This window comes from Lissotriton vulgaris, chromosome 4_1, assembly GCF_964263255.1.
Source record: "Lissotriton vulgaris chromosome 4_1, aLisVul1.2, whole genome shotgun sequence".
NCBI lineage: Eukaryota > Metazoa > Chordata > Amphibia > Caudata > Salamandridae > Lissotriton > Lissotriton vulgaris.
In genome coordinates, this window is record NC_141691.1 from 240445444 (window position 1) to 240473026 (window position 27583).

At 44.3% G+C, this 27583-nt stretch overlaps 1 protein-coding gene across 1 annotated transcript in view; it reads left to right on the forward strand.

Moving 5' to 3' along the window:
- TBC1D8B (TBC1 domain family member 8B) overlaps positions 1–27583 on the forward strand; it is a 720472-nt gene that overhangs the window by 519418 nt on the left and 173471 nt on the right. Inside the window, exon 12 of the mRNA XM_086967215.1 lies at positions 16662–16730. Within this exon, the coding sequence (XP_086823341.1) occupies positions 16662–16730 (69 nt within the window). The remainder of the gene's footprint in view (positions 1–16661; positions 16731–27583) is intronic.

A 27583-nucleotide genomic window follows, 5' to 3' on the forward strand; every position in this document is an offset into this window, starting at 1 on the left:
TGCGCTCACAACACAGAGCAGCAAGGGTCAGGTAACAAAGAGACGCGAACAGAGGGGAGACATAAACCCGTACAGTACATACTCACAAACTCAGACGAAGGAAGACAGTACATGGATTACATACAAATATATTCACGATAAAACATAGAACAGTTGTTGGCCATAAAATCTTTTTCTGCATGCTGCGCATCTTTAATATCCTATTTACCTACGTGCTTAGCTCTTTTTACCTTTCCCTCCTTTTTCCTCTCGCTTGCTATTTTTGCGAGCGTTCTCAATTGCCGATACTCACACCTCGGTCAGCCGGTCAGAAATTAACCTGGTCGGGCTATTGCCCACGGTTGGATCTTAAACCACTTTAGAGTTTTCTTCTTTTGGTGAGAAGTTCTTCAGGCGGAGGCAACGGAGGGTATTGATCGGGAGAACAGTCGGACAGCTTAGTTATATCTGTAAGAGTGTGAGAAGGAGGTGGTACATTTTGAACATCAGCAACATTCCTACTTTCCCAGTCGGGTGGTGCCTAGGTAACCCTTCCCCCGGGACTTTTCCTTGTCCTTTCCCTATCTAGTTAAACGTCTAGTTGCACTATCTGGTGTGCTGGTTCGAGTCAAATTCCGTCATACAGTACTAACCCATCAAGTTTCTATGTCAGTCCATCCTCCCAGTCGCTACGTTCTGAGGAGGAACAGTCATGTCTAAGTCTACGTCTTTAAAAACTCGTCAACATAAGTACTATGCTCAGATCCCCTCCTTCCCTTTTCGTCGGTCGTTCGATCATCGCTCTTCCATATTTCAGCCGACGTTCCGACGCGACCTGCAGAAGGGAGGAGAAGAAGGGGGTGGGGGCAGCATTCAAAGCACATCAGCATGCAGTAGTCCGAAAATGTTTTTACCTACCATATACTCGACCTATCTCCACATAGTGCATTCTCTACCATCTCGGCGTTTAAGCCCAGAGGGACCAGTAGTGTTAGATAGATAATCATCGATGGTCTGCGTATCTACATGAATCACTTGATCGTGACCTTTTAGGTCGTGTGCAAGGGTGGTGGTCAGGTGGTATTTCTGTGGTGTCGTTTAAGGGCGTCTAAAACACTTTTCCGGCTGCCTGTGACACATAATGTAGCTGCTAAATATCGGGCCTTTTTAACCTTCAACCTTAATCATGCTTATTCTTCGCTCATATTGGAGACAGTAGTAACACATTCAAAACTCATTAATGCAACCGCTACAATTATACTTTCTTTTTCAAAATACCTTTAATTAAAAATGTTGATGCACAAATACGGGCCTACGACCCAGTGGACCGGCCACGGAGCAGACCGGAACTGTGCATTAGAGGAACGAAGTCGGTGATCATTTATTTCATAAAGTGCAGCAGTGCAATAAAATCGTATCGAACTTTCCTACAGGGCGAGTATGATGCATGTCAGAAATTCAAGTTTTCAATAATATTAATTCATTATCCAAATGCTCACTCAGTGCCTACATTACACCAATTCATTGCTTCCAATCATAATTAGTACCCACCCTAAATCAGTTCATTGTCCCAACACATAATCAATATCTATCTTACATCGCTTTCTTTTCTAAGCACATAATCAATATCCATCTTATCTACTTTCATTGTCCAAAACTGCATACATATCTCGGAGCATCAAGGTTTGAGCAATCAGGGTGAACAGGGAGTTTGAAAGTTTCATTTTGTATCGGCGCCATTTTGGGCGAGGTCAGGCAGGTCCCAGTATAGTCAGAATGTCTCCAGTGACTCGTGGTTGGACCAGAACCTCTTTTGGCAGTTCAAAAAGTTTCTCGTAATGGAGTGACAGACTAGCAATACGAATCATCAGTCAAAAAGTGGGGAGGGAGGCAACAATCTTTTCCTACCGGGTCATTCTGGTGTTCCACCGGAACTGAACAAATCTGTATCTTTGCAGGTTTTTAGTCATTTCCAAACTGAGGCTGGCGCCGGCAGGAGTGCGCCGACGTCTCGTGGCTCCATCGGAGGACGGGGCGGGGGGCGCCTCGCGGAGAGGTCGGCCCCCCCGGCTCTTTTAGAATCTTCAAGGTCGAGGAGTACAGGGCATGTGCTCATCCCGGGCAAGGAAACCCGCTTTTTGCTATGGACCCCTTCTTCAAGCAGGAGCGTTGGGGTGTCGCTGGAAGCCTCCACCTGGAGGGAGGTGGGGGAGGCTCGTTCGCGCCGCCTCCCCCTTCCAGCGACCCCGCGCCGTTCTTCGGCTCAAGCGCTTTGGTACAGCCGTGCCAGGCAAGAAAGATGGGGGGGGGGTCGGTGGCTGAGGCAAGACATCCCCCCCTTGTCATGTGGCGGGACTACCTGCAACTCAGGGGTTGCCGTGTGGCGGGACTACCTGTCACTCTCAGGCGTTGCCATGTGGCGGGACTACCTGCAACTATCCCGGGCCGAGTGTTGTTGCAGCCATTATAGCTGAAAGAAGCGCCGCCGACCTCGCCTTGGCTTCGGACTTTGATGTTGGCCGGATTGGGCAAGCGAAAAGGGGGGGGGTCGGTGGCTGAGGCAAGACATCCCCCCCCCGGGGCCCGCAGGGCGGAAGGGAATGGGGAGACCATCACGACCTCCGGGCCGTCCGCCCCACAGTCTCCCCCTCCGACGGCGGCCAGCCAGGCCCTGCTCTGCACGCGGCGAGGCCTCGCCTTCCGGATGGGCGTAACCGCGGGCCTGTTGCACGCCGGGAGCTTCCGGAATGGGGGTAGGTGTCTATGGATTTGTATCTATGTCATGTTACTGTTATTTGGGCGTGGTGGGCAATGAGGCAGACATGTTTGAAGCAGGAATAGGCAGCGGAACCTGGCTACCTTGTGTCTGTCTTGCTGTCAAGCTTTCGCTACTTTATATTTCTTATTACGAACTATTCCTAATGTTTCTTATTTTTAGTGAAGTCGAAAGCTCATCAGGGGGTTACTGACTTAGCCCGATTTCTTTTTATTTTTCCTTCTTTTCCTTAGCGTGTTTCAAGCTAAAGTTTCTGTTAACAGGGTACGGTGATCACTTCATATTTTTATATGTCCTTTTTATTAGGGGTACTCCTGGACGGACCAGATGAGTTACCTCCAATAAATGGTCCGGGTTGGAACTAGATTATCAATCAGTGGGGAACACATGTCCCTTCATTAGGGTATCATCCTGGACGGACCAAATGATGTACCTCCAATCACTAGGGTAACCTACCCTTTACTACTTGCAAAGACTAGACAGAATATTTCTATTCCACGTTATTTGCAAACAGAAAATACCTCAAACGAACAATTCCTTGGACAACAATGTCCAGTCAATCAATCAATCAGTGGGGAGAAAAACAGGCATGACGGATTACAACGGGGACAAACGTCTGCATTACCTGCCCTTCGCTATCTGCAAAGGAAGACAGAATATTTCTATTCGTCTCTGTTTGTGGACAGGGAAGATCTCAAAGAGCAACAATCGATTATTTAATCGATTTCAAACAATCAGTGGGGAGAAAGGTAGGCCTGACGAATCACAAAGGGGCATAACCTACCCTTCTCCATCTGAAAAGAGAGACGAACGTTCCTATTCGCCGCTGTTTGCAAACAGAGAATGTCTCGTTCTCAAGAAGAGAACCAATATTTCAAGTAGCCACCAAAGCTAAATGAACCAATAACAACAATATCAGTATTTAAATACCGATTCCAATACAATCAAAAAATCAATCAGATGGATAAAACCATCCTACCAATCAGGCGTAAAAACACCCCACTTAATCTTACCCGGACCGGACCATGCGGATAGTTCTTCGTCTTCCCCCTCCAGCGCCCGATCGTTCTCTTACTCTATGCAGCATTCCTGTGGGATTCCAGTCAGGACAGTAGGTCACTCGAGAGAGGTCCGTTCAGAATCGGTGAAGTTCATTCAATCGGCAGCCGGACGAGGGCCCTCTCAAGGCAGGTATACTCCGATCATTTAGATGTTCACCTCATCGTCTGGATCTCTCTTACTGGACCTTATGTCACTGATGGACCCCGCGTTGGGACGCCAATTGTGGAACAGGAGCCCAGACTACTATCGATGCCCGGACGGCTTGCGCAAGTCGCCTCTTAGTTCCCATTCTGAATAGTTACCAAATAAAGAGACGGGCGCTGGAAGCAGGAATCACAAGAACAGGATTTATTACTCATGAGGAGAGCCTGTCATTTCGGACACGAAACACAGTGTCTTTCGGGAGGTGCTCTGACAAGTGCTCTGAGGCATCGCCTTTTATACCTTACAAAACACTCCTTATTACAATAACGGCATTGTGAAACAAGGAAAAGACATCCCCGTAATCCTCGTGTCAATCCCAACCCACATATACTCACAATAGAGACCCTTGACCTGCCGATAAGAGGAGGGGGTAATCACGCAGCTGAGTGTTCCGTCGATTTTTAGGATATGTGCGCCTGATCGTAGCCCAGGGGGTGGGGAGGCCAGGATCAATAGTGGGTCCTTTGAAGAGGAGTGACTCCATACAATAAGGGGCAGTAAACAGTATCTTATGGCTTAGCCGATGACCTCGGACATGTGTGGACAGTCAATCGCGGAGGGAGGGTTTACCAACAGAGGGGTTATTCATGAAAGGAAGGGAGGTGCTGGTCAGGCGCGGCCGCGACTCCCAAGGACAGAGTCGCACAGAGAGAGGTCTTATTGACTCGTGCATGAGAGAGCGGGGGCAGTCAGGTACAGCTGGGGAGGGCTATGTCAGCTGAGGCGAAGGATGCCTCTTCAAGAGGAAATGGGGGGGGGGTTTTGCGTGGGTCAAGCAGGAGGGTGGCCTTTCAGGGTAGGATCGCGCAGAGGGAGAGGGTTTCAGGGTCCATGCATGTGAGAGGGGGGGGGGGTTCAAATACGCGTAGAGGGGAAGCCGGTGATTCTAACGAGCGGGCAAAAAGCCATGGTGCCTAAAATGGCTGTCATGTACATATGGGCACGGGCTTTTACTGGCGGAGTGATGCGGTCAATGTTTTACGGTATTCATGGTGCTTACAGGGAGGGGAGTGGGAAAAGGCAAATGAACGCCGCTTATGTACATCAATTTTCCTAATTTTCCACATTTGCAGGGTGGGCCTTAGCGCGCCCACACCTGTCAATGTAACGCTCGCATATTGGTCCTGATGAAAGCCCTGTAAATTCACACATACAAAGGGCAGAAACATGTTGACCTTCCCCTAACAGGGAAACACCAGTATAATTTATTTGGTTAGTTTCCCTGCACATAGTTAATTTAATTTTATTATGTCGGGTTGACCAGTTAATAAATGATTTTTTGGCACAACCTTAGACATTTTTAACTACACTTAACTTTTTTTCACTCTTCACTCTCACAAAAACCTGCTCCGCAGTCTCCTGGCATCGTAGCACACCGGGGAGGTATTCGATCTCTCCCGGTGGACCCGATGATGAAGCATGTCACCACTAGGGTGAGTGAGGGTTTCCTGAAAAAATCTAGCATTTTTTCTTGAAATTTGGTCTAGTCACCTGACCACTTACATCTGGGGTTCCTCACCCGGACGCTACGCTGCCACGGCCCACCTTTCTTTCCTGGAGACAGCATTTGAAAAGCTGAAACGCCTCGCCAGACCCGCTTCGCGGGTCCCGCAGCGCGGTGTTGACCGCTGAACCTTCATCCTTAAAGGGGCAGTATCTCTGAAAACCGGCAGGGCTGCGAGCGCTTGCAGGGACTCTGAGGACCAGGAGTCCCTGCGTGCCCCATCGACACCAGCTGGGCTGCTCTCCCTGCCGGCCCGCCCGCCCGCCAACAGTGTTAAAAGGCTGCTCGCCTAGTGATTGAGTGGGTTCCTCACCTGGACGCTACGCTGCCACGGCCCACCTTTCTTTTCTGGAGACAGCATTTGAATAGCTGAAACGCCTCGCCAGACCCGCTTCGCGGGTCCCGCAGCGCGGTGTTGACCGCTGAACCTTCATCCTTAAAGGGGCAGTATCTCCTAAAACCGGCAGGGCTGCGAGCGCTTGCAGGGACTCCGAGGACCAGGAGTCCCTGCGTGCCCCATCGACACCAGCTGGGCTGCTCTCCCTGCCGGCCCCGCCCACCCGCCTATCACAGCTACTGTTACTTAAAGGTTGACGAGATCCCGCTGCGCGGGAGAGCGCCGGGAGAAGCCCGGGACAAGGGCGGGACCGTCTGTGGCCGTCCGAGGCCGAAGGAGGCTGGGCTGGGCCCGCTCCCTGACATCTTTATTACGGTCTAGCCAAGGTACTGTGTTACATGATAAAATTTAGTGGTCTATTGACTTTTTCTGTTACTGAACTGTGTTGCTCGGTCCACTAGCCATTTGTTCCCTCCATTCTTCTTCCGGTTACCAGACGGGGGTCAGTTTGAAGAGGGTTTTTCTGAGTTCTCACTGAATCGCCCAGGAACACGGATTAATCGGAGGGGCTAATGTTATAGAATAGGACTAGATTTCGCCTACATGGTCTTTATCAGGACTTTGCTGAATGATTTTGCCTTGTAGGTGATTCACCTGAGACTAACACGGACTGATCTTAAACTACTTTGAGATTATTCCATATTTGAACCTTGGCACTTATCTGTAATTGCTTTAGGACTCTGAATTTATTGAAGCAAGAAATTGTTTATGGCGTATGGTATTGTCTTCCTTCTGTTTGCTAGACTTGCGGCCTGTTTTCGTCATTCTATTTCACTTATTTGTGTAGCTTTGATCTTTGATACCATCTTTACTCTCTTGTAAAAAATGTCTAAAAAATTGGCCCCTGTCAATCCAGTACCACTCAAAACCTTAGATTCCTTTTTAGTTCAAGTGGTCAAAAAAATAAATAATGAAAGAAGGGAATCCTTAGGTCTGAGCCAATCGCCGATTTTGCTCCCATTGAGTCCCGATCCTAGTGCGCAAACGCTTGGTACATCACTACTTGATCCTACAATTCACATACCTGATACTAATTTATTAGATATTGGCATTGATGATGGAAATTCCGACCTGTTAGCTGATCAGTCAACAAACGTAGTGTCTGATTCTGAGCAACAGCAAAATACCGTTGCGGAAATTCCTTTATCTTCATCGCCTGTTATGCGACCTGTGAGAAATTGTAGAAAAGCTCAAGCTAAAAGGGGGGGAAACAGCTAGGAAGGAAAAAGACTACCTCACCCCCTAGACATAAAGGGAAAAATGTGGAGCGCGAAGATGCTGATGAGCTCAGACAAATCATCGATGATGACCTATTTAATAGGATTTCGGACATGATAGATATCAAAATTAAGACCATTATCAAGCCACTTATAGGGAAGATAGATAAATTAACAGCAGAAGTAAAAAAGATGGGTGGGTTGCAAAGCAAGTTGGTTAATGACTTGGAGAATCTAGCCACCCAAGTCATTAAACCAGTAGTTATTGTGGAGGAGGATCCGGGTGCCGATATAGGTCCTATGGAAGCTCAACAACAGCCCACCCCGGAAGGCCAATTACCACCACCTGTGCCCTCCCAGGACGCAATAAGAGAGCCCCCCATTTTACAACCTGTGGTGCCAGCACCATTGGATTTAGGGGATGATTCTTCACAATTTATCATGGAAGCCTCACCATTAGTTCTGGTATTGGTGAATGTCCCTGTCCTATCCCAGGAACAAAAAGGATCCGCTCAAGGACTAAAAGACAAAGCCTTATATTGGCTCACCAATAACATGCGTATGGCAGACCAGGGAGTTGACCAGCTAGCGGGAGAAATTGTCATGACAAGGAGGATACCATGGATTGGGAATAAGACAAAGAAGTTTAAAGGGGACTGCGTAGTACTAAATTTTGCTAGCGCAGAAGTACTCCCTAACATTCTTGCTAATATCCTTCCACCCCAACGTAGAACTGGATCCATAATCCCACTCACTCTGAAATTCTTTTATAATGAGACTCAGATGGCGACCTCCTCCAACATCCCCAGGCCTAGAAGGAACGCTAGAGGTGCTCACTGGGGTGGGGAAACTAGACCCAGATTTAACAATGATTGTTTTCACCCCATGACTAGTCGCGGGATAGGGCAACACAACTTCCCGAACGGGCCAATGGTCAGAACACCTGGGCTATTTTGGCCCAATATAAATAGGTGGGGTCCAAATACTCCGGGATATGATAATAGAGGCCAGGGAAATGGGTTCATGACCAGGCAGGGGAACGAACACTTCTTGACGCGACCTAATACTCCTCAGCCTATGTGGAACTCAGCAGCAAACGGATGGGGTCAGGTGTCTACCCCTTTTGATTGGGGACTGGGAATGGGGAACAGATACGGAGCTTTGTCCGGCCTAAATGACTGCGACTGACATGTAAAGGTTATAAACCAGGGGGGAAGAGGCCATAGTTCAACAATTGGATCAGATCAGCCCACGCATCAATGGCCTAGATCCCAATGAGTCCATCCCTCAGTCAGGGCACGAAGACCGAATTACATTTGGCCATGACCATCCCATATCCACGCCATATTTGCCTGACCATAGCTCGATTCAGGGCCAGGGTAGTGCTAACCCACATAGTTTACTGAACGTGGGACTTAATGAAGTAACCCAAATATCGCGAGAGCCTGAAGTGGCATTGGTGCGGCTCCCAGAAACTAAGACATCTATAGACTCCTGTAGACTAATAAGCTGGAACATAGCAGGGCTAAATGGCAAGCGTCAGGATAAAGCTTGGTCAAGCTTTGTTCTAGGTCACCATATTATTGCCCTTCAGGAAACTTGGGACACTTCTGCCAATCTGTGGTGGGATGGGTTCATTAGTTTCACCAAAGCAGCTGTTCATAGTCGCATGGGGAGGGCCAAGGGAGGTCTTTTATTTCTGTTCTCTTTAGATTTAAAGGGAAGTTACAGGCAGATTAGCACCGACTCCCCTAACATCCTGATGGTTGAAAGAGTGATTAAAAACACCAGTAGGACTATTTATATAAACTTCTATAATTCAGGGAATAGTGATTATAGAGGCCGTAATATCACCGATTTAGATAGTATTTTAAACTTGGTCAGTCTGAATAATATGTTTGATACAGATTATATTTTATTAGGTGATTTTAATATTCATCCGTGCAATTTAAATTGCAGGAGAAGTAGTACTGAAGGGGATGATGGACTTGAGGGACCTCACTTTGAACATACCATTGAGGGAGAGGAGCTTGAAGATTTTCTTGCCAACTTTGACCTGTATGAACCAGATGGTGGCACCAGATTGCCAACCTTCACTGGCATCCCTCATGGTACAATTATAGATTACATATTCGTATCCCTAGGCATTTTTAACCGGGTTATCGTCTATCATACCACACAATCACATTTTAGTGACCATAATCCGGTAGAACTAGAAGTGGCGTGGGGAGGCAATATGGGACCACCCCCATTGAAAGTAATTGCCCACCCCCTGAGGACTACTGACCAAGGCAGACGTATGAAATGGGCAAAGGTGGTACCGGAAAAATGTTATGCCGAAAATGTCTTAAAGATTAAGGGGCAGGTCGAGGTCTGTAATAATCCTTGCGCACAGGGTCATGAAATTGTAGAGGCGTTTGAGGTAATATGTGGGCAGGTGTCTCAGGACCTTTTAGCAAAGACAAAAAAAGGAATCCCAGGAAATAAGCGCTGGTTTGATTCAGCATGCTCAAAAGCACATAGATCACTACTGGCAGCCCTAAAAAACACCCCCAGGGTAAAAGATGAGATTACCAGACTCAGGAAAATTTATAAATTAGCAATAAAAAAACGGAAGGACACCATTAAACAAGAAGCATGGGAGGGCCTCCTTTCGGCGGCAGTCCTGAAGGATAGCAAAAAATTCTGGGAGATTATTAAACAGCCTTTTTTCTCAGACGATAATAACGATTCCATGGACTGCGTTATTCCTGATGAAAAGTGGTTATCTCACTTTAAAAATGTTTATGGGGATACTGCTGATGCAACCAAAGACGTCCTGTTGACAAGCCCAGTCACCCGCCCCATCCTTTTTAATCGAGATGAGGTAGAAAAAGCCATTATGTCCACTACAAAGCACAAGGCACCTGGTCCTGACGGTGTGCCTGCCGACTTTTTGATGTACTCCCCAAAACTGTGGGCTAAAGTTCTGGAAAACGTGTTCAATGCAGTCAATGGTAACCCTGTACCTGCATCATGGAACACCTCCACCATAGTCCCCATTTTTAAAAAAGGTCGGCGGGATGACCCAGGCTGTTATAGGCCTATATCCCTTCTGGATTCATCAGTAAAAATTTTAGGTAGAGTTCTTTTATCCAGGTTGAGGGAGAATGTTGAGGGCTGTGGTGGATTGTCCGAAATCCAATACGGATTTAGGGAAAGAAAGGACTATTGAACAGTGCGTCAACTTACATTTGCTCATCTCCAAATACACTGTAGCCAAGGAGGGGTCCGTGTATCTTGCATTCATGGACCTCTCCTCGGCATTTGACCTGGTCAATAGGACAAAGTTGTGGTCTATTCTGCTGGAGATGGGTATTGACGAGGCATTGGTCACCTTTATGGCCTCCCTGCACCAAGAACTCTTCTCAAGTGTACGTGTGACGAACGAGGGTAGGCGCACCCCTCTCTTTAGATCATTAAGGGGGGTGCGGCAGGGCTGCATTTTAGCCCCCCTGCTCTTTACCATCTACATCAATGGCCTGGGCGCACACCTAGGGGGGCAGGAAGCAGACGTCCCGCGTGTAGGAGCAATAAAGATCCCGGCGCTCCTATATGCGGATGACGCCGTGCTGATCGCCCGCACGGGAGTTGGCCTCCAGCGCCTATTGAATGCCTTTGGTTCGTTTATGGAGCAACTAGATCTTAAAATAAACGTAGCCAAGTCACATACAATGGTGGTGGGTCTAGAGTGTCGCAGGAAGAGAAACAAAACATTCACATGCAGGGGGGACATGGTCTCTAGGGTATCCACATTCCCATATCTAGGCATACTGTTCGACCAGAAAGGGTCCTGGGGCCCGCAGGTTAGAGCTAAGAGGTTGGCCGTTATTAGATCATCATCTGCACTTCTGAGCTTTGCTGGTAGGCTAGGGGCCAGGCCTATGGAAGCTATACTAAAAATCTATAATAGTAAATCTGTGGCCATTGCATTATATGGTGCCGCATTGTGGGGATATGCAAATGTGGAACCAATCCAGAGAGCGGAGAATGGATTTATTAGAACCCTACTCTCTGTACCCCAGTCGACCCCAACGTATTCTATTCATAAAGAAGTTGGTCTACAGTTTCTTTCTGATAAGTTGAGTATGGCCCCCTTGACTTTTTGGTTAAAAATGTGGATGAATGAAGAACTCCCATTAAATCATAAGATTATGTCCGATGTTCTGTCCCTTGATAAATCCAACAAGATTCCTTGGCTGGCCTATTTGGCCAGGGCTTTTTTAGATCTAGGCCGCCCGGAGCTTTTTACCTCCCCGGAGAATATTAGGATCCAAGATCTTGACCTTGTAAAAAAGTATTTTATGGGAAGGAAGGAAGCATGTCGTGAAGAACGTGAACTAGTAAAACCGGCAGTGAGGGATCATTGCTTGTTGGTCAGCTCGGCATCACTCGCACCTTATCTTGGTTTCGTCACAATCCCCTTCCACAGGTTTCTTTTAACCAAATTTAGATTTAATTTGCTGCATTTTTACTTATTCTCCTTTAATAATTGGCAGAAGCCAGAACTAGCCCCGCCCTGTAGCTGTGACCAGTTTTCAGTGCAAGATACAATGCATTTTGTTATGTTTTGTGGGTTGTACTTAGAGCCAAGGAAAAATTTTTTGTTGCCTATTCTCAAAGAAGCCGGCTTCACTCAGGTGAGACCGGCTTTGCTCTTCTTACAATTACTACCTAATCCCCATATTACTTTTTGCATTGCTAAATTTCTGGTAGCCGCCTCAAGGGCGAAAGCTGTCTGTCAAGATTAGTTATCTATGTCAAACAACTTTTTTAACTGTTTGTTACAATTTTAAAATTTGTTGTTAATATTCAATATTATGTGTATTATGGGAAAATTTTGTATGAAATTTATTTTTTCCCTTCTCTCTTTGTATGGTTTTTAAATAAGCCGAATAAAGATATTTTGATTGACACTTACATCTGGCCTCATATCTTACGTGCTATAATCAGTTCTAAATGCTTCTCCGACGGACACTCTTCCTTTGTTTATTTACTTACTGACTGGGGACTAAGAGTGCCCTTGAACCCTTTCTCTCCCTTTGTTGATTGATAGCTTGGTTCACTTCATCCTGGAAGTTGGGCTGGGTTGTCCCCAGTGGAGCATGGTCAAGACTGATTTGTGAATGGCTGGGTCCAAACGGAGGTGGCATGGTTTGCAAAAAAAACTATTGAGTGTCCTATTCAAAGAGGTGTTGGAGCACTGAATGACAGATCCTAGGCAAAGGCCCTGTCATATCAGAGTCGGGGTCACGATTCATTAGTTATATAGATCTATAAATATATACACAGAGATTTGTTTATTTCTGGAAATGCATAACCCCACCCCTAGTTTGTTCTTTAACAATCTATTCAAATAGCTTCTCTTTTGTAGTTTAAAGAACATATTTTGATATTATGTTATAAATCTTAAGAACAAAGTATGAATACAATTATTAATATTACTGAATAGGGAAACATAAATACAATGCATGGCGTTTGGAAGAGAGGAAAGGGGAAAGGTAGAATTTCTAACACAAAATCCAAAATTCGAACTGTAATGTCAGAGAATATGTAATATATAAGCAAGTATATAATATGAAAATAAAATGTTAATACATTAGAATTATCCTTCTAATGCTTTGTAAAGTGTTGAAAAGCTACTGCTATAAGATCAAGAATTTGAAAGTTAAACGAACAACTGTTTGTCTGGTAAACTTCCTAGAAGCAATCATTGATATTAAATTGTATTTTAATTTGCAATATACAATTAATCTGCAACTAAACTTTATGCCAAAAGTCAGAAACGTTCTTGTAATCAAAAGCATATATTCATATATATTAAAAATAGGGGTTGTGTTGTATTAGTAGTAGATCATTTATGTAAACTGAGGGACTTTTAAGTCTTATTTCTCACATTAGATTTTGGTCTTTCCACAAGAGAGAGGATTTTAAAACTTTTTTGGATTGAAGAGTTTTTTAGAAAAGCAAGGGTACTTCTAAGGAATGGATTATTTGATGGAGAAAGAGAATTGAAGGTGTTATATTTGGGTAAAGAATCCAATAGAGCCTGTGATAATAAATTATATTTGTTTTTACAATGGAAAGGAAATGTAAATAATGCCTGAGCACCCGAAAAAGGGATTAACTTGTCATCTGAACAAGTTTACAACATTTACATCTCCAGGAAGGCCAATATATAGGTGTTTGTAGAATTCTAATTAGTGTATTGTACCAAGAAGTACAGTTAAAAGGACAAAGTGTCATTTGAAGTGGATGAAAACAAAGGTTGAAGTAGAGGTTAAGTGCGTTTAAAAATAGATGGAGATAAGGTAGTTGGTGGTTTAATAAACTGTAAAACCTCCTTGTTGGACTTGGCCCTTTTTGCAGGGTCATCCCTAAACTTTTTGCCTTCCTCCTAGCCTTTTTGCTGACTTGGTGTTGGTGGTTTTTGGACTCTGGGCACTTTAGCACTGGTTAGCAGTGCAGAGTGCGTGTGCTCTCTGCCCTCCATAGGCTAACATTGTGAACTCCCCCCTTTATGGGATAATTCCTAAATAAAACAAAAGAAGTATGACATGTTTGATATGTGTGGAATGGAAATGATAAATGCTGCGCAATGGTGTGCGCAGATTTACTTTTACTGTTTTAGGAATGCCACTTTTAGAAGTTGGCATTTCTGTGTGCTGTGTGCCTGTCTGCATGCATGTCTGTTTCTAGAAGTGACCGGGGCTGGTGAGGAGTAGGTGGCTCCAGGGAGGTGGGGTCAGGCTGAGTGGGAGGTCTGCAACTAGAGTAGTGGACGGAGGAATCCCCTGTCCCTGACTAGATCAGTGCCTGTCCTGTACCAGGTTAGCTCTGCCCCCTACTAACATCCCTCCCGGTGCCAGTTGGGACTGGAACTTTCAAGACCCTTCCAGAAGCCCCAACCCCCAGACCCTTTCAGAAACTTCTACCCCCTTCCAGACGCAGGGCAGAGAGGTGTATAAATACAGGGGCTGTGAGCCCATGTGGGTGTTGTGCTTGTGCTGACTTGGAGGGGACACTATGCCTGGAGGAACCGCCGTGGTGCACTGCATGCTGGCCCCTGTGCCCCACTTTGCACCTCTACCTTCTACTGGACTGGGAAGGAGCTGCGCTGGAGCCAGGGCGGCTGCCCTTCAGGATTGCCATCCTCGCTGCGTTTGACTGTCCCAAGGGATCGCTACTCTGCTGGGAAAGAGCTGCCCTGTAGGCTGCTGACTGTTGCCCAACCCTGCTTGCTTCCCTAGTGCCTCCTGAGCGCTATATTTTACCCAGGAGAAGAACGAGCGTGGACCCTGCAGCGTTGTGCTGCCGCCATGCTGGGAGGGAACCCCAGCCCATGGGATTCCCCCCTGCGCTCCTGAGACCAGTGGGTGCCCACCCCACAATTTTGCACAGTTTTGCCTTTTTAAACACGGTGGGAGCCTACCCCGTATATTTGCAGCCTGACGCAGGTGCCCACCCCGCTTTATGCTATTTTTTGGGAACGGGTGCCCACCCCACGTTGCAGCAGGAAGAGCGGGTGCCTACCCCGCTTTATTCCGCAATTGTTTTTATTTGAAAGCGGGTGCCCACCCCGCGAATCACCACTGCGGCCCGAGCCGCCAAAAGCACCAAGAAGCAGGTGCCCACCCCACGCTATACTTTAAAATTAGAAGGGAGCCTACCCCTCATCGCCTCCAGAAAAGAAATCACCGCTGCAACCCAGGACCCAGCCGCCGCGATCGCGCGACGACCAGGAAGTCAGGGAAGGTTGCACCTGTCTGGGCGGGGCGCCCGTATGGAAAGGGAAACCCCGCCAGTCACTGAAAGGAACCGGGCTGGAAGTGAGGAAAGGGGATCCACGTGGTGCCGAGGCAGCCCCGTGACTGTGAGGAAGCCAGGTGGGAGCCTACCCCGCGCTGGCACATTGTCCACGGGACACCGGAGACTTTGCTCCCTAGGTGGTGGCTCACCGTGAGCTGAGGGGAGCCCCGTGCGTGTGCGGCAAAGAAGAGAGCCCCACGTATAGGAGCAGTGCAGCGGCGGAAGACCAGTGGAGCGAGCTGCTGCTCCAGGGAGACATCACCCAGCTTCCCCCGCATGGACTGAAGAAGCCCCGGACTGCCGGTGAGTGAGGGGCTCAGGGGAGCATCGCGGGTGCCGCGAGGGGCACCAGGAGGGCCCGTGTTGACATCCTGCATTGCTGCCCCACCTGGCAGTGGGCAGCTGCACCGAGGGGGCATTGCTGAATTTCCCGAGCCCTTGAGGAGGGAAATTCCGTTAAGAAAACTCTTAACGGATCTACCCAGCGGCGTCCACCTCTTGATGATTTCCCATCCAATTTGACATCATAAGGATTCACGGTCACGCAACCAGCTCCCAGATGAAGGGCTCTTCAGCCCGAAATGCTTTGGAGCGTTCAAATAACATTTGAGCAACAATTTGATTGCCACTGGAAATTAATTTAATTTCTACGTTGAAATCATGATGAATAATTGGAATTGAGAAATAATAAACCTACGAACTTGAAAAATTAATAAATCTTGTAAGGAGTCTTGCTTTCAAGAACCTAAGGTGTGCCCTACCTAGGGATGCTTCCACTTTCTTGTGGAGGCACTCATTTATGAATGAGATTTATGCCTATTGGGGTCACGCTTTATAATGTTGCATTTATGCTTAGGGGATGCCTGATGTCAGGTCATTTGGTTCATGCCTGATCTAATGTCTTTTATGCCTCATGTTGATATGATGCTAAGTTTATGGTCGTGCCAGTAGATACTGGGGGTTCTATATTGATTACTTATACTTTTGCAATGGTTTTGTCAGCAACCCGATTGGCGCTGCCTTGTAAATAGACCCCTGTAAATTGCTTCCTGGTGCCGGTTGGCACAGTGTATATATATCTGTGATTATGATTCTAATGTGTTTTTATAATACAAAGGCTACTTTTTTTATAACCTTGTGTGGAGTCTCTCTTGTCGTGTTCCTAGTGTGTTGCCGGTGTGTGTGTGTTGCGCAAAGGCTTTACACATTGCGTCTGGGATAAGCTTGACTGCTCGTGCCAAGCTACCAAGGGGATGAGCAGGGGTTATCCTCAGGGTGTGCGTCCCTTGCCCTGACTAGACCCGGGGTTTCTGCCTGGCTACGGCGCCTGCCTAGACTACCGGGAATCCCCGTTTCTAACACTCCTTAAAGGGTAATGGGGTTATAAGTGATTTTTCATTATCTATACATAAAGGAAAGCAGAGAGTCAAAATGCTGATTGTTTAAGGTGAAAGGCTTGATGATAACTTTTAAAATCCATAAAATTAACATATCCATTATCTTTGGAAAGTTTTGAATCTAGAGACTGAAATATCCACTTTTTTTAATGTTTCTATAAACATACAAGTTGGTATTCATACTATTTGTTATAAGAGATGGCTTTCTTAATATTGGCATATTGTATTTGATATGAAAAAATTCTAACTGTCATTAATGCTTTTCCTTTTTTTTCAGCTTCGAGTTGTATCACAAGATGTAAAATTAAAAGTGAATGAATTGGAAGACCTTTATGACCTGTTCAAGGTAGTCGGTTTGTTTTAATTAACTAATCAAGAAACTGCATGTTTAAAATTCATGCTAGAGACTAGGGTCTGCATTGCATTCTTTTGAGGTTAGTCATAATAACATATTTTTAAATAGCCTTTTATACTAGCTTTTTTCTCTTTCTAAGTATTGTAGACAAAGTGTACAGTTACCCATCCAAAGGACTAAATGTATGTACCACACAAGGATGAAAATCTGACACCATTTGCTGTAAACTTGCTATTTTCCGAGTAAAACATGTTAATATCAAGCAAAGTTGTATGTAGCCAAGTATTTGTTCACCTGTATACCTATTTTGCCAACCATTAAGAGTATTAACAGTGAATGACCCAAATCCCTTTCTCTCCATCTCTGTGTCATATTAACACCAGCAACATAGAAAGCATAGAGTTTAGACCAAACTTCAATCCAGTTGGCCAAGATATCACCACAGTCACCTTCCTTGACAGCTCCATCATTGAGCAGATCTGGCTGCAACAGGACTCACTCGCCAAATGGGGCATTGAGGTAAAAAGGCCAGCTTTCAACTGCTACCCAAGCCCACTTCAACCACCCAACCAGACAGAGGGCTTGCTCAGAGGAGCCAAAGGCCCAGAACAGGACAGCCCAGCGAAGGTAATAACCCAAAGTCTAAGAAAAATCACCATCACTTTTTCCCACCCAGAAGCAGTTAGACCCTTAGGCACCAGGCAGATAAATAGAGCCGGGAATAGCAACTCTAGGGCATGAACACTATCTTCCAAAGCCCCAATTTTGAACCAAGGTTGCAACATCTGTTCCTGGATTGTGAACGTCCTATATGCAAAACTGGAAGACCCTGATTTTATGGAATTCATCAACCAATATGATTTACTTCTCCAAGAAACATGGCAGGCAAATTGTACTTCTATAGGAGGTTTCAAAGAAAATCTAAATCCGGCTGAGAGTCTCCAAACACAGAAGAGCAAAAGGAGGACTCTTGATTCAACCTGGATGTTAAGCATTAAAATAGTTGTCGCCCTCTTATGGCTTGTTATTATTGAATGTTTATATCCATCCCGCTTCCAAACTAAAGAGGTCAAGAGTGAAGAAATTACGTGCCACATTAGCCACCATCAAACTCGCTCACGTGTACTCTAACATCATACGGTCGGGAGACTTCAATATGAGCCTACTTCATGGAGGGGAAAAAAGTCAAATTGGCGGCCTATATATCCGCAAACGACGAGATTTCCACGGTAATAGATGTGCAGCTCTTTTGGAAGAACTCTCAATGCACATGCTGAACACACGTGGTCTGATCAACCACCCTCCAGCCTGTACAAGGGTTACACAAAAAACAGGCTCAATCATTGACTACACTTTTACGGACTACGATATTTTACCATACATTTTGAATTTTCAAATACAAGATAGAGCAGAAAGTGATCATTTACCACAAACTTTCAAACTACTCACAAATACACCAAGTCTAATTACAAATAAGGTGATGTCTTTACAATCTCAATGTTTTAACCTAAAGCGCCTTACCTGGAAAAAGGAAACTATCGGTGACATAATGGGCGTATGTACCACCCTCTTGGGGAGCATCGAAAATGAATCATCGCGCATAGAGGCATGGGAATCCTTTGTTCTTAAACTAGACAAAGGACTGCCAAGACAGGGCAAAGCGAGCAAAGTAGGAGGTTCACTTGGGGCAGAATGGTTCACAAACAGCCTACGGAAACAAAAAAAAACAACTGAATATTTATTTAAGATGTCTAAGAACCTGCCGTCAAGAATCTACCTAAGAGACCCTAAGCTTAATAGGGAAAACCAGAAAGGAATTCAAAATGAACATCAAGGTAGCCAAGCGAGATTATAGAGAACTCACATGGGCGAAACTCCTCCATGCCAGCAAGAAAGGAGCTGCCAGACTCTTCTGGGGTATAATCAACCAGCTGTCAAATGGCCAGAACCGACACTTCAACTCGAATATAATGGTGGATACTTGGCAAGCCCATATTGATCAAACATATGATGCAACCTCCACCCCAGTTCCAACAACTCACAGGAGGCAACCTGCGAATAGGGGATCCCAAGTAGGAATAGTCGCTGAATCACCTAAGCCACTCCCACAGGAATTTGCTAGCCAGTTCACGCAAGACCAGGTCTATAAGATCATAAAAAATCTAAGCCCAGAGGAAGCCCCGGGACCAAATGGTCTGCCAAACGCCCTATTTCGGCAGGACGCATCGTTATGGAGTGGTATTCTGACCCCACTTTTTACACATGCTCTAGTAACTGGCTTAATCCCGGATTCATTGCAAGGAAGCATTATAAATCCTATATACAAATCAGGCCCTCGCGCTGACCCCTCCAATTATTAGAAGGATTGCATTAATCGACGTTGAGACCAAGATATACGCATCAAACTTGTTGCTAGATCTAGAGGATTGGGTGGATCGTACAAACTTGATGCCAAACACGCAAATGGGATTTCGGGCAGGAATGGGCACCCTTACAAACATCTTGGTGGTAACTCTTCTAGCCAATCAAGCCTATGCAAAATCCCGTACCTTGTATGCATGCTTCGTCGATCTCAAAGCAGCATTCGATAACGTTCCGAGGACAAAATTATGGGCCAAAATGCAAAGTTGGGATGTGGCCAGAAAACTACTAGAAGCCATAATCAACTTGTACTCGCACACGTCGGTCCAAATAAAAATAGGCGACGGGCGTAATCTAACAAAAAAGATTTATACATCAAATGGACTAAAACAGGGGTGCGTTCTGGCTCCCTGCCTATTTAACATCTATACTGCAGACCTTGAGAAGTACCTCCAACTTACACAAACCGACCCCCCAAAACTGGACAAAACATCGATACCTAGTCTCCAATACGCGGATGACATAGTCCTCCTAGCCCAAACACCTATAGGCCTACAGAGATCGATATCTCAATTAGGTGCCTACATTACTTCCGCCCAACTATCAATTAATCATCAAAAAACAAAGGTGCTATGCTTTTCAAAACACCGGAAAAATAGGAAAAAAGGTAAATTTACTTGGAATTTAGATGCGAACCCAATATCCCAGGTGGATTCGTATAAATACCTGGGGTTTCATCTTGATCATAATCTAAATTTTAAGCCACAACTGGAACAAGGCAAAGCGAAACAACTACTCTTCGCCTTTAAAACTGTTCAGAGGAAGCTAACAGGCTGCTCAACAGGCCATCTCCTTAAAGTAATCGCTGCTAAATTCCCCCCTCCATATCCTACGGGTCAGAAACTTTGAAAACAAAAGATGCCACAGTCCTAAATCTAGCACAGTCCAGTCTCTACAAGAGACTGTTTTCAATTCCCCAATATATCTCTCGGGCTCAAATTCAATTGGAATATGGCCTCAAAAACCAGATACCAGCTAAACAAGGGGCAATGGCTAAATATTATTGGCGGATGAGGGAAGCCGATGGTAACACCCTGACCCACTTCTGTTGGGAAGAGATAGAAAAACAAGCCAGGCTAAAGAATTCAATTGTTACCATCTTAAGAGTCACTTCTGGCCCTTCAACTAGAGGAAGCATGGCTCTCAATTCCCACATACTCTGGATTCAAAACAGCAGCGAATAACGCAATTAAACAGGTCTCTTTGCTAATGGACAAAACTACCTTTGCCATAAAAACTCACGCATGGGGCGTGATAAAATCATATCAGTTGCTGAAGCCCCAAGCATACCTATCTGAACACTTTTCACATCATAAAAAGCACGTTTTGACGTTACTGTGGCTGGGCTTTTTTCCCACGAAAGACTTAACTCCGAAGTGGATATGCAGCTCTGTGGACAAGGAGAAGTCACTGCGACACCTGGTATGTATTTGCCCCTCATTGCTAGAAATGAGAAAAACATTGCTTCGCGAGTTGCTGAGGAAGGCACAGTCAAGGACATGCAGAGGGCCAGTCATACTATGTCCCGGAGGCTCGTAAATTCAACTATCTTGCAGAGCCATAACCTTCTGGCAAATGGCGGCAAAGGAACTGGTTAAAAAAGCAAATAAAATAACTGGAGCAGTCCAGAACTGAACGGCCTGCTCAATTTTTAATTAGCCTTGCCACCTTGCATTTTAGTGTTTGTAAAAATTTTCAGAATAATAATTTATTTTACAATCAGATATTTTTAAAGCTATCTTAAGCATGCGATTGCCTTACGCACCTACTTTGAGCATTATCAAACATTCCCCAAGTTGTATTTACAATGTATTATAGTGGTTTGTTTACCCTTTTATGATTTTAATGAAATCAAATAAAAGTATTATGACTGACTGACTGACCCTTTCTCTGCAGAAAATATAAGCCAGGCTCGTAGCATTCTTAAGCATCCTCTTTCTTTGATTCCAATTTCATTCATATGTCTTATTTCCCTGCTCAGTATCATGTCCATCATTGATTCACAATATTAGCCATATCCTAATGATACCCAGTTACATACCATGGTAAACGTGATTGCAACAGAGTGCATTGACATTTCCCTCTAAGAGGGGTAATTGACCTAAGCTGTTGAGGAAAGGGGCAAAATTGTGCTTAATGGTTAGAATAGAGAAAACTCATCTGCCATATAAGGCATTGTGACGTTTATTAGGGCCTACAGGTCCAGTAGTCAAGTAATAGAGTGCTTTTGCTGGAGTTTTTGGAAATAAACTTAGATTTCTAAAACTTTAGGGCATTATCATAAGTAGTTTTGTTGCAAATGCGCACTTTTGAATGCAAGAGACAGAAGAGGAAGAAGCATGGTTAAAGCAGGTAACTAATGTAATAGGTCGGAACAAAATGACCTTACTGATGTGAACAATTATCAAAAAACCGTTCTACTTTCTACGCCTATTTTTCTGACCTTTTTGTTGGCGTTAGGACTCCGGGCAAGTCTGCTAATCAGTGCTAAAGTGTTTATTTATTACGTTATTTGTATAAGTTAGTTAAAACCATTGCATTACAATAAAATACCGTTTAAAAAAACAAAAGAAAGTATTGCTTGTGAGGTTTAAACGTTCTGATAAAGTGGAGGTGTTATGTGCCTGTGGGCTTGTTTTTGTCATTACGTTGGTCCATTACTCAGCGACCGGTCCGATAGAGAGAGTCACCCGGCTGGCTCATCATTTTCCCGGATCTTCCTTCCTGGGCACCTCGTGTTCTAACAGTAGTCCCTGTTTTCTCAAAGTGCTCGTGCTTTGCAACTTTGGCTGTAAATCCTCGATCAGCCCCGATGGAGAGACCCCTCTGGCTCATCGATTGACCTTGTTTTCCTTCCTTTCATTTCTTCTAGAGCACCGCTGGTTCTCATCATTGGTCCTAATTCTCTTATGAAGTGCTTGTGCTTTGCGACCTTATGGCGATGTACATCAAACTGTTGTTTGGATGAAGCCGTTCAATTTCTTCGGGCTCAGTTCTTTCCTTGAAGACGTGGTCTGCCTACTTTCGGGGTATTCTATTTAAAGTAATCCAAGAACAGCTTTTGGTCTATATGTGGGCAGGGTAACGGGCTGGAAAGTGTCCCAGATAGATTGTATGAATCTTTCGCAGTGCGCCGTGATATGAGGTTACTTTTGTGTAAAACATATTGCCAAGGCCTCGTGGCAGCTGCTTGCTTTCAGGTATAATTCCCTGAGCAGGATTCTTCTTTCATTAGCTAAGGCCGGGCAGCAGCACCGGAGGTGTAGCCATGATTCACGTTTGTAGTTGCACAGTCGACATGCACCTCCTGTTGATTGGTCTGCCCAGGACCGGCTAAATTACGCTATTGGGAATGCCAGCAGTCGCATGTACATGACGTCTCTTCTAGTTTTTTCTTTCAGGGAGGCAGAGCGATATGGCTGGGGTTTGGATACCAGATATAAGGCATTTAGTGGGGCCAGGAAAGATGGTGTTTTTAGTGTGGCCCGGTCTTAAAGGAACAAAGCTATTTGAACATGTTTATTAATGCGCTTTTTCCAGATGGCATATGAGATGAAAGGTGCTGGTTTATTTATTTATTTGGCGACAATAGCTCTCTCAAGCTGCTTGTTCCACGGGGAGCCAGATTTATCAAAGATGTCTCTGAGGCATCTCTTTAGGGATTGCTCTGTGGATTTCAGAATTCGAATATAATATTTTAGGAGGTCGGCATCAAGGGTTAGTATTTGTTTGACCAATCCGAACTCCAGCCTGAGTCTTGCCCTGGAGAGATGTTTTGGAAGTTGAAAGATCATTTGTAGTCCGCGGACTGTGCCCGCTCTAATATTTCTGAGCAGGCACCCAGATACGCTTGATGTCCGTATGAGAGAGCTGAGAGGAGGGAAGCTTGGATGACTTTCCTTATACCCTCCCCTGACAGACTTTTTAACTTGTTGTTGAGTTTAGATATACCGTAAGTAATGGCCATCGATTTCTTAATCAGATTTTTTTTGTGGGCAGACTCTGTGAACCAGACCCCCAGGTACTTATATTTTTGCTCTGAGTTGATTGTCGTGGAGCCTAAGGTACATGTGGTTTGTCTTTTGTTCTTTTGCCTTCCCTGTATGAGGATCTTGGTCTTGTCGGGGTTTGTGTTAAGGTAATTCGTCATACAGTACTTGTGGAGGCTGGTCAAGGCGCTTTGCAATCCCTCTTTGGTGTGATCCATAATGAGAATGTCATCCGCTTATTGGAGGATGTGTAGAGGGCGGTGGCCTAGACGGGAGGCACCAGACAGCTGTTGGAGAGACCTTTTCCCTGTTACGCTGTATACAGGTTGAAGTAGGGGGGCAAATACACAGCCTTGTTTTAAACTACTGGTCGTGCTGATTTCAGCTGACAGGGATGTTAGGCCTGTTTTCACTAGGTACTTGTTAACACAGGACTAAAACAAGGATGTGTCCTGCCTTCGATTCTGTTTGTTGCCCATATAGAGTTGACAGCTGCAAATACAAGACCATGTCCACCCAGCATCAATGGGCATCCATTATGTGTCTTGCAATTTGCAGATGATACAGCTATCCTGACTATACCATAATAGATCTCCAACACTCGCTTAACTTATATACTTATGTATTTAAATACGTACTGCAGAGCTAATAAACTTGAAATAAACCAAGAAAAGACTAAATGCTAACTTTAAAAAAAGAATTAACGCAGCACTAGAAGAACATAGAAGTTATGCCCCTTCAATTTCCAGCACTACATAAAAAAATATCTAATGGTGGAATTTTAAGTCTCAGGGCATCAGCAACAACAACAACAAAGGAGCTTGTAAAGCGCCTGGTGACGCCATCACGGCGTGTCCCCGCGCTGTGGAGAAAAGTCAAAGACCAATGTAGGGTTTTACAGGGAAAACAGATGGGTTTTTAAGCTTTTCCTGAAGGTGGTCTCCGAGTCCGCTAGTCTGATACCCATAGGGAGAGCGTTCCATTCCCTGGCGGCCATAACCCGGAAGGAACGACCACCCATTCTGGCTTTCCTGATACGGGGTATTTTGAGCAGGCCAGTTCCCCCAGAGCGAAGAGTTCTGTTGGGCTCATAGGGAATAGCTAGGTCATTCATGTAAGGAGGAGCTTTTTGGGAAATGATCCTATAGCACATTAAGAGTGCTTTAAAGAGAACTCTTTTTTTTATAGGTAGCCAGTGAAGGGTGTCTAGAGCAGGTTTGGATGGTGCTCCCTTGGGAAGTCTGAGGACTAGTCGTGCTGCTGTATTTTGGAGGAACTGCATATGCAAGTGCTGGAAAGCAAAGCAGTGTGACTAAGATTAGCGCATGCCAAGATCGAACAACATCTAATGGGTCCAGCTTTAAAATCACTGCTCAGAGTATTAAATGCAAAGTTTTTCCCAACTTTAACCTGCGGGCTGGAAGTATTCACGGGAAACTGCTAGCTAATTTATTTAGAGACTACACTTTATACATTTATGTTTAGGTCGGCAAACTCGGTCAGCCAAGACCAGATTTGATTATAATTTAATTTAGTAGAGCAAACACTGCCGCTAAACTATGCACTGCTTTGATATTGGTTAGGTGCTCTTTCAAAGGCCACCTTTGCCACAACATGGAACTTTGGAAAAGCACCCTATGCCATTTATCTATTGACACTATATTAATAGAACTCCAAATGGGACTTCAGTGGAATCGCAATCTATCCTACAGTACCTTCATGGAGAGTGGAAAGTAAACATTAAATCTAGACATATTTACCTGGAATATTTCAAACCAAGAAAAACGACTACTAATAGCAGGAACCCATTAAAAATCAGCACCACAAACTTGTTTTGATCTTACACTTTCATCAGAGACAAACGTTTAGGTTTCAAGATCGCATTTTGGACTATTTGATGGGGAAGAAATAGCACAAACATGGAAACATTCTGCCACGTTTGTTCCTAGATTAAGTCTTTTGCACACATGTTTTGCATTTGTCCGGTCTCTATACTGGAAATAAAATCCAAAATGATGTGCAGTTAACTAAAGAAGCTGTTCATCAGATCAGCTATTTCTATGTGTTTTAGTAGTACTGATGGTATTACAATAAGTACTTTTGTAAAATATATGTATGTGATTTCAAAATATATAGGCCGACTTTATGCCACAGAATGAATTGGAGTTCATAATGTATGATTTTATATACACCGTTGAATATTTGAGGAATGTTTTAGCTAACTAGCAATAAACATGTTTACCAAAGGCGTGAGTTGGAAAGCATTAATTATCTTACCTGCGTGATATCAAGAGGTTTGTATTGTCTCTTGCATATCAGGGTTTGTCAGTGGCTACAGCAAAAGGCTACTTGGCTGCTTTGTCTGCATATATGTCTATGCCTGGCCAAAGTTACTGGTTGAAATTGCAACTGGTGGCACATGTTCTGAAACGTTTGCATTATTTGTTGACTCCGTTGATTGCTCCGCACTGGAATTCGAACCTTGTTTTGACCTTTCTCGTGGCACTTCCATTTGAGCTGATTAACAGTTACCCTGTTAAACTTATACGTCTAAAAACAGTGCATTTGGGAACTTCATGCACTTTGGTGCTTTCTCTCATCACAGTTTTCTACCTGGAGATGTGGGTTCTACACACCTCTCCACTCTTCTTACCCAAGGTAATTTCTGGTTTTCATATAGGCTAGTCTATTATCCTGTACAAAAGTAAAGTTTCCCTTGGAGTTGACAATCACCTCTTCTCATTCAATGTTTCATCCACACAGGTATGTAGGTAGAGTGTGGTCTCTTGAACACAAAGGACGCGCACTTTCAACTAGTACCACAATTCGTTTTATCTTTCTTTCAATTGTTTTAGTTGCATTTTTCAAAGGAAACTTTTCACACATTTTTATGATCATAGTTATTCATTTTATTCATGAAGCATTCTTTTTAGAAATTGTAGTCATTTCCAATACAAAGTTCATTTGCTAACAATAGTGATTAGCGACTTTACATTATGCCCAATGCATTTCGGGTTGTCAAAGAAAAACCCTTTGTCAGGGGCCTGTAACAAACGAGAAACATACAAGACCTTAGCATTCAAAAAAGAAAATCGTGAAATTCAAGCATAACATTGTAATTCATTCCTAACATCTTCATAAACTGTATGGTATTACATAGCATCAATCATTAGTCCAATGATTTAAAAAACAGATTTCGTGTAATCTAAAGGAACATAGGTGGGGAAGAGAGGATGAAAGTGGGAATGACCGGTTTTACCTAATGGACGCAAAATTCAACGGGAAACTGTGAAAAGGACGAACTGCATGGTAACTTACGGTTTAGTAACAGTCGCGGGACTCTCAGTCAACGGTTCCGAACGCGGAAGCGAGCAGGTGCTGGGATAGCCTATCGGGTGCAGTTTTGTAGTGTGGTGTGGTGACGGGGTCACGTGCTCAAGGGATTACGGAAGTAAACAGAACTTACGAGAAATTAAATATAACCGGAACATTGTTTAGTAAAAATATGATTGGGGACACGTTCCAAATACGAACGTATAAATCCTAAACATTAAGTGTTAATCATAGACGCGAGGTCTAAAAATGAAAGTAAAGCTCCGATCACGTGATCGAGTTTACGGGAGTGTGATAGGACGGTGATGACACGTCCTAGGCTAGGGAAATCAGATGTATGTGAACCGTGTTCTCATAGAGAATATGAAAGAAAGACTGAGTGAAACAAAATCTGTTTAGTGGTTGAATGCAAACTGTATGACAAATACAATGGACTCAATATAATGTGAAGTTGAAAAAATATAAACATTGTCAATGCGGTAAATACAGAAATAAAGTAAAATACATGAATCATGGAGTTGTCCAGAAGGCATGGTTATGTATGACATAAAGTACGAAGTTGCATGTTAATGCTGAGGAAGTAGGATCAGCCTTGTAAGTCTGAAGTTGTGGATATATTTATAAAAAACATGACATTTCTATTCTGTCATTAATTCCAGATGGCTGCAATGCATTAAGTTTTTTGATCCAGAAGAATTCAGCTTGCAGACGCTGTTTACTAGGGTCCATGTCGCAGCGTTGCGGCAGTATCTCAAGTATAGTATATTTCAATTGAGCAATTTGGTGGTTACAGTCTGACCAGTGAGTGGCTAGAGCAGATTTCATATTTTTAGTTTGAATATTACTCTTGTGTTCTGATATTCTCGTTTTTATTTTGCGTTCTGTCTGTTGTATGTATATTTTGCCACATGGGCATTTGATGGCATAGATGAGATTTTTAGAGTCACATGTGCCAGTGTATTTCAAATTGATTTTATATCCTTGAGTAGGATGCATGAAAGTTTTTCCAGTTATTACATTATTGCAGTGAGTGCAATTTAAGCATTTATTTATTCCTTTATATTGTATGTGTTTTGGTTTCTTGGCGTTCAAAATTTCTTT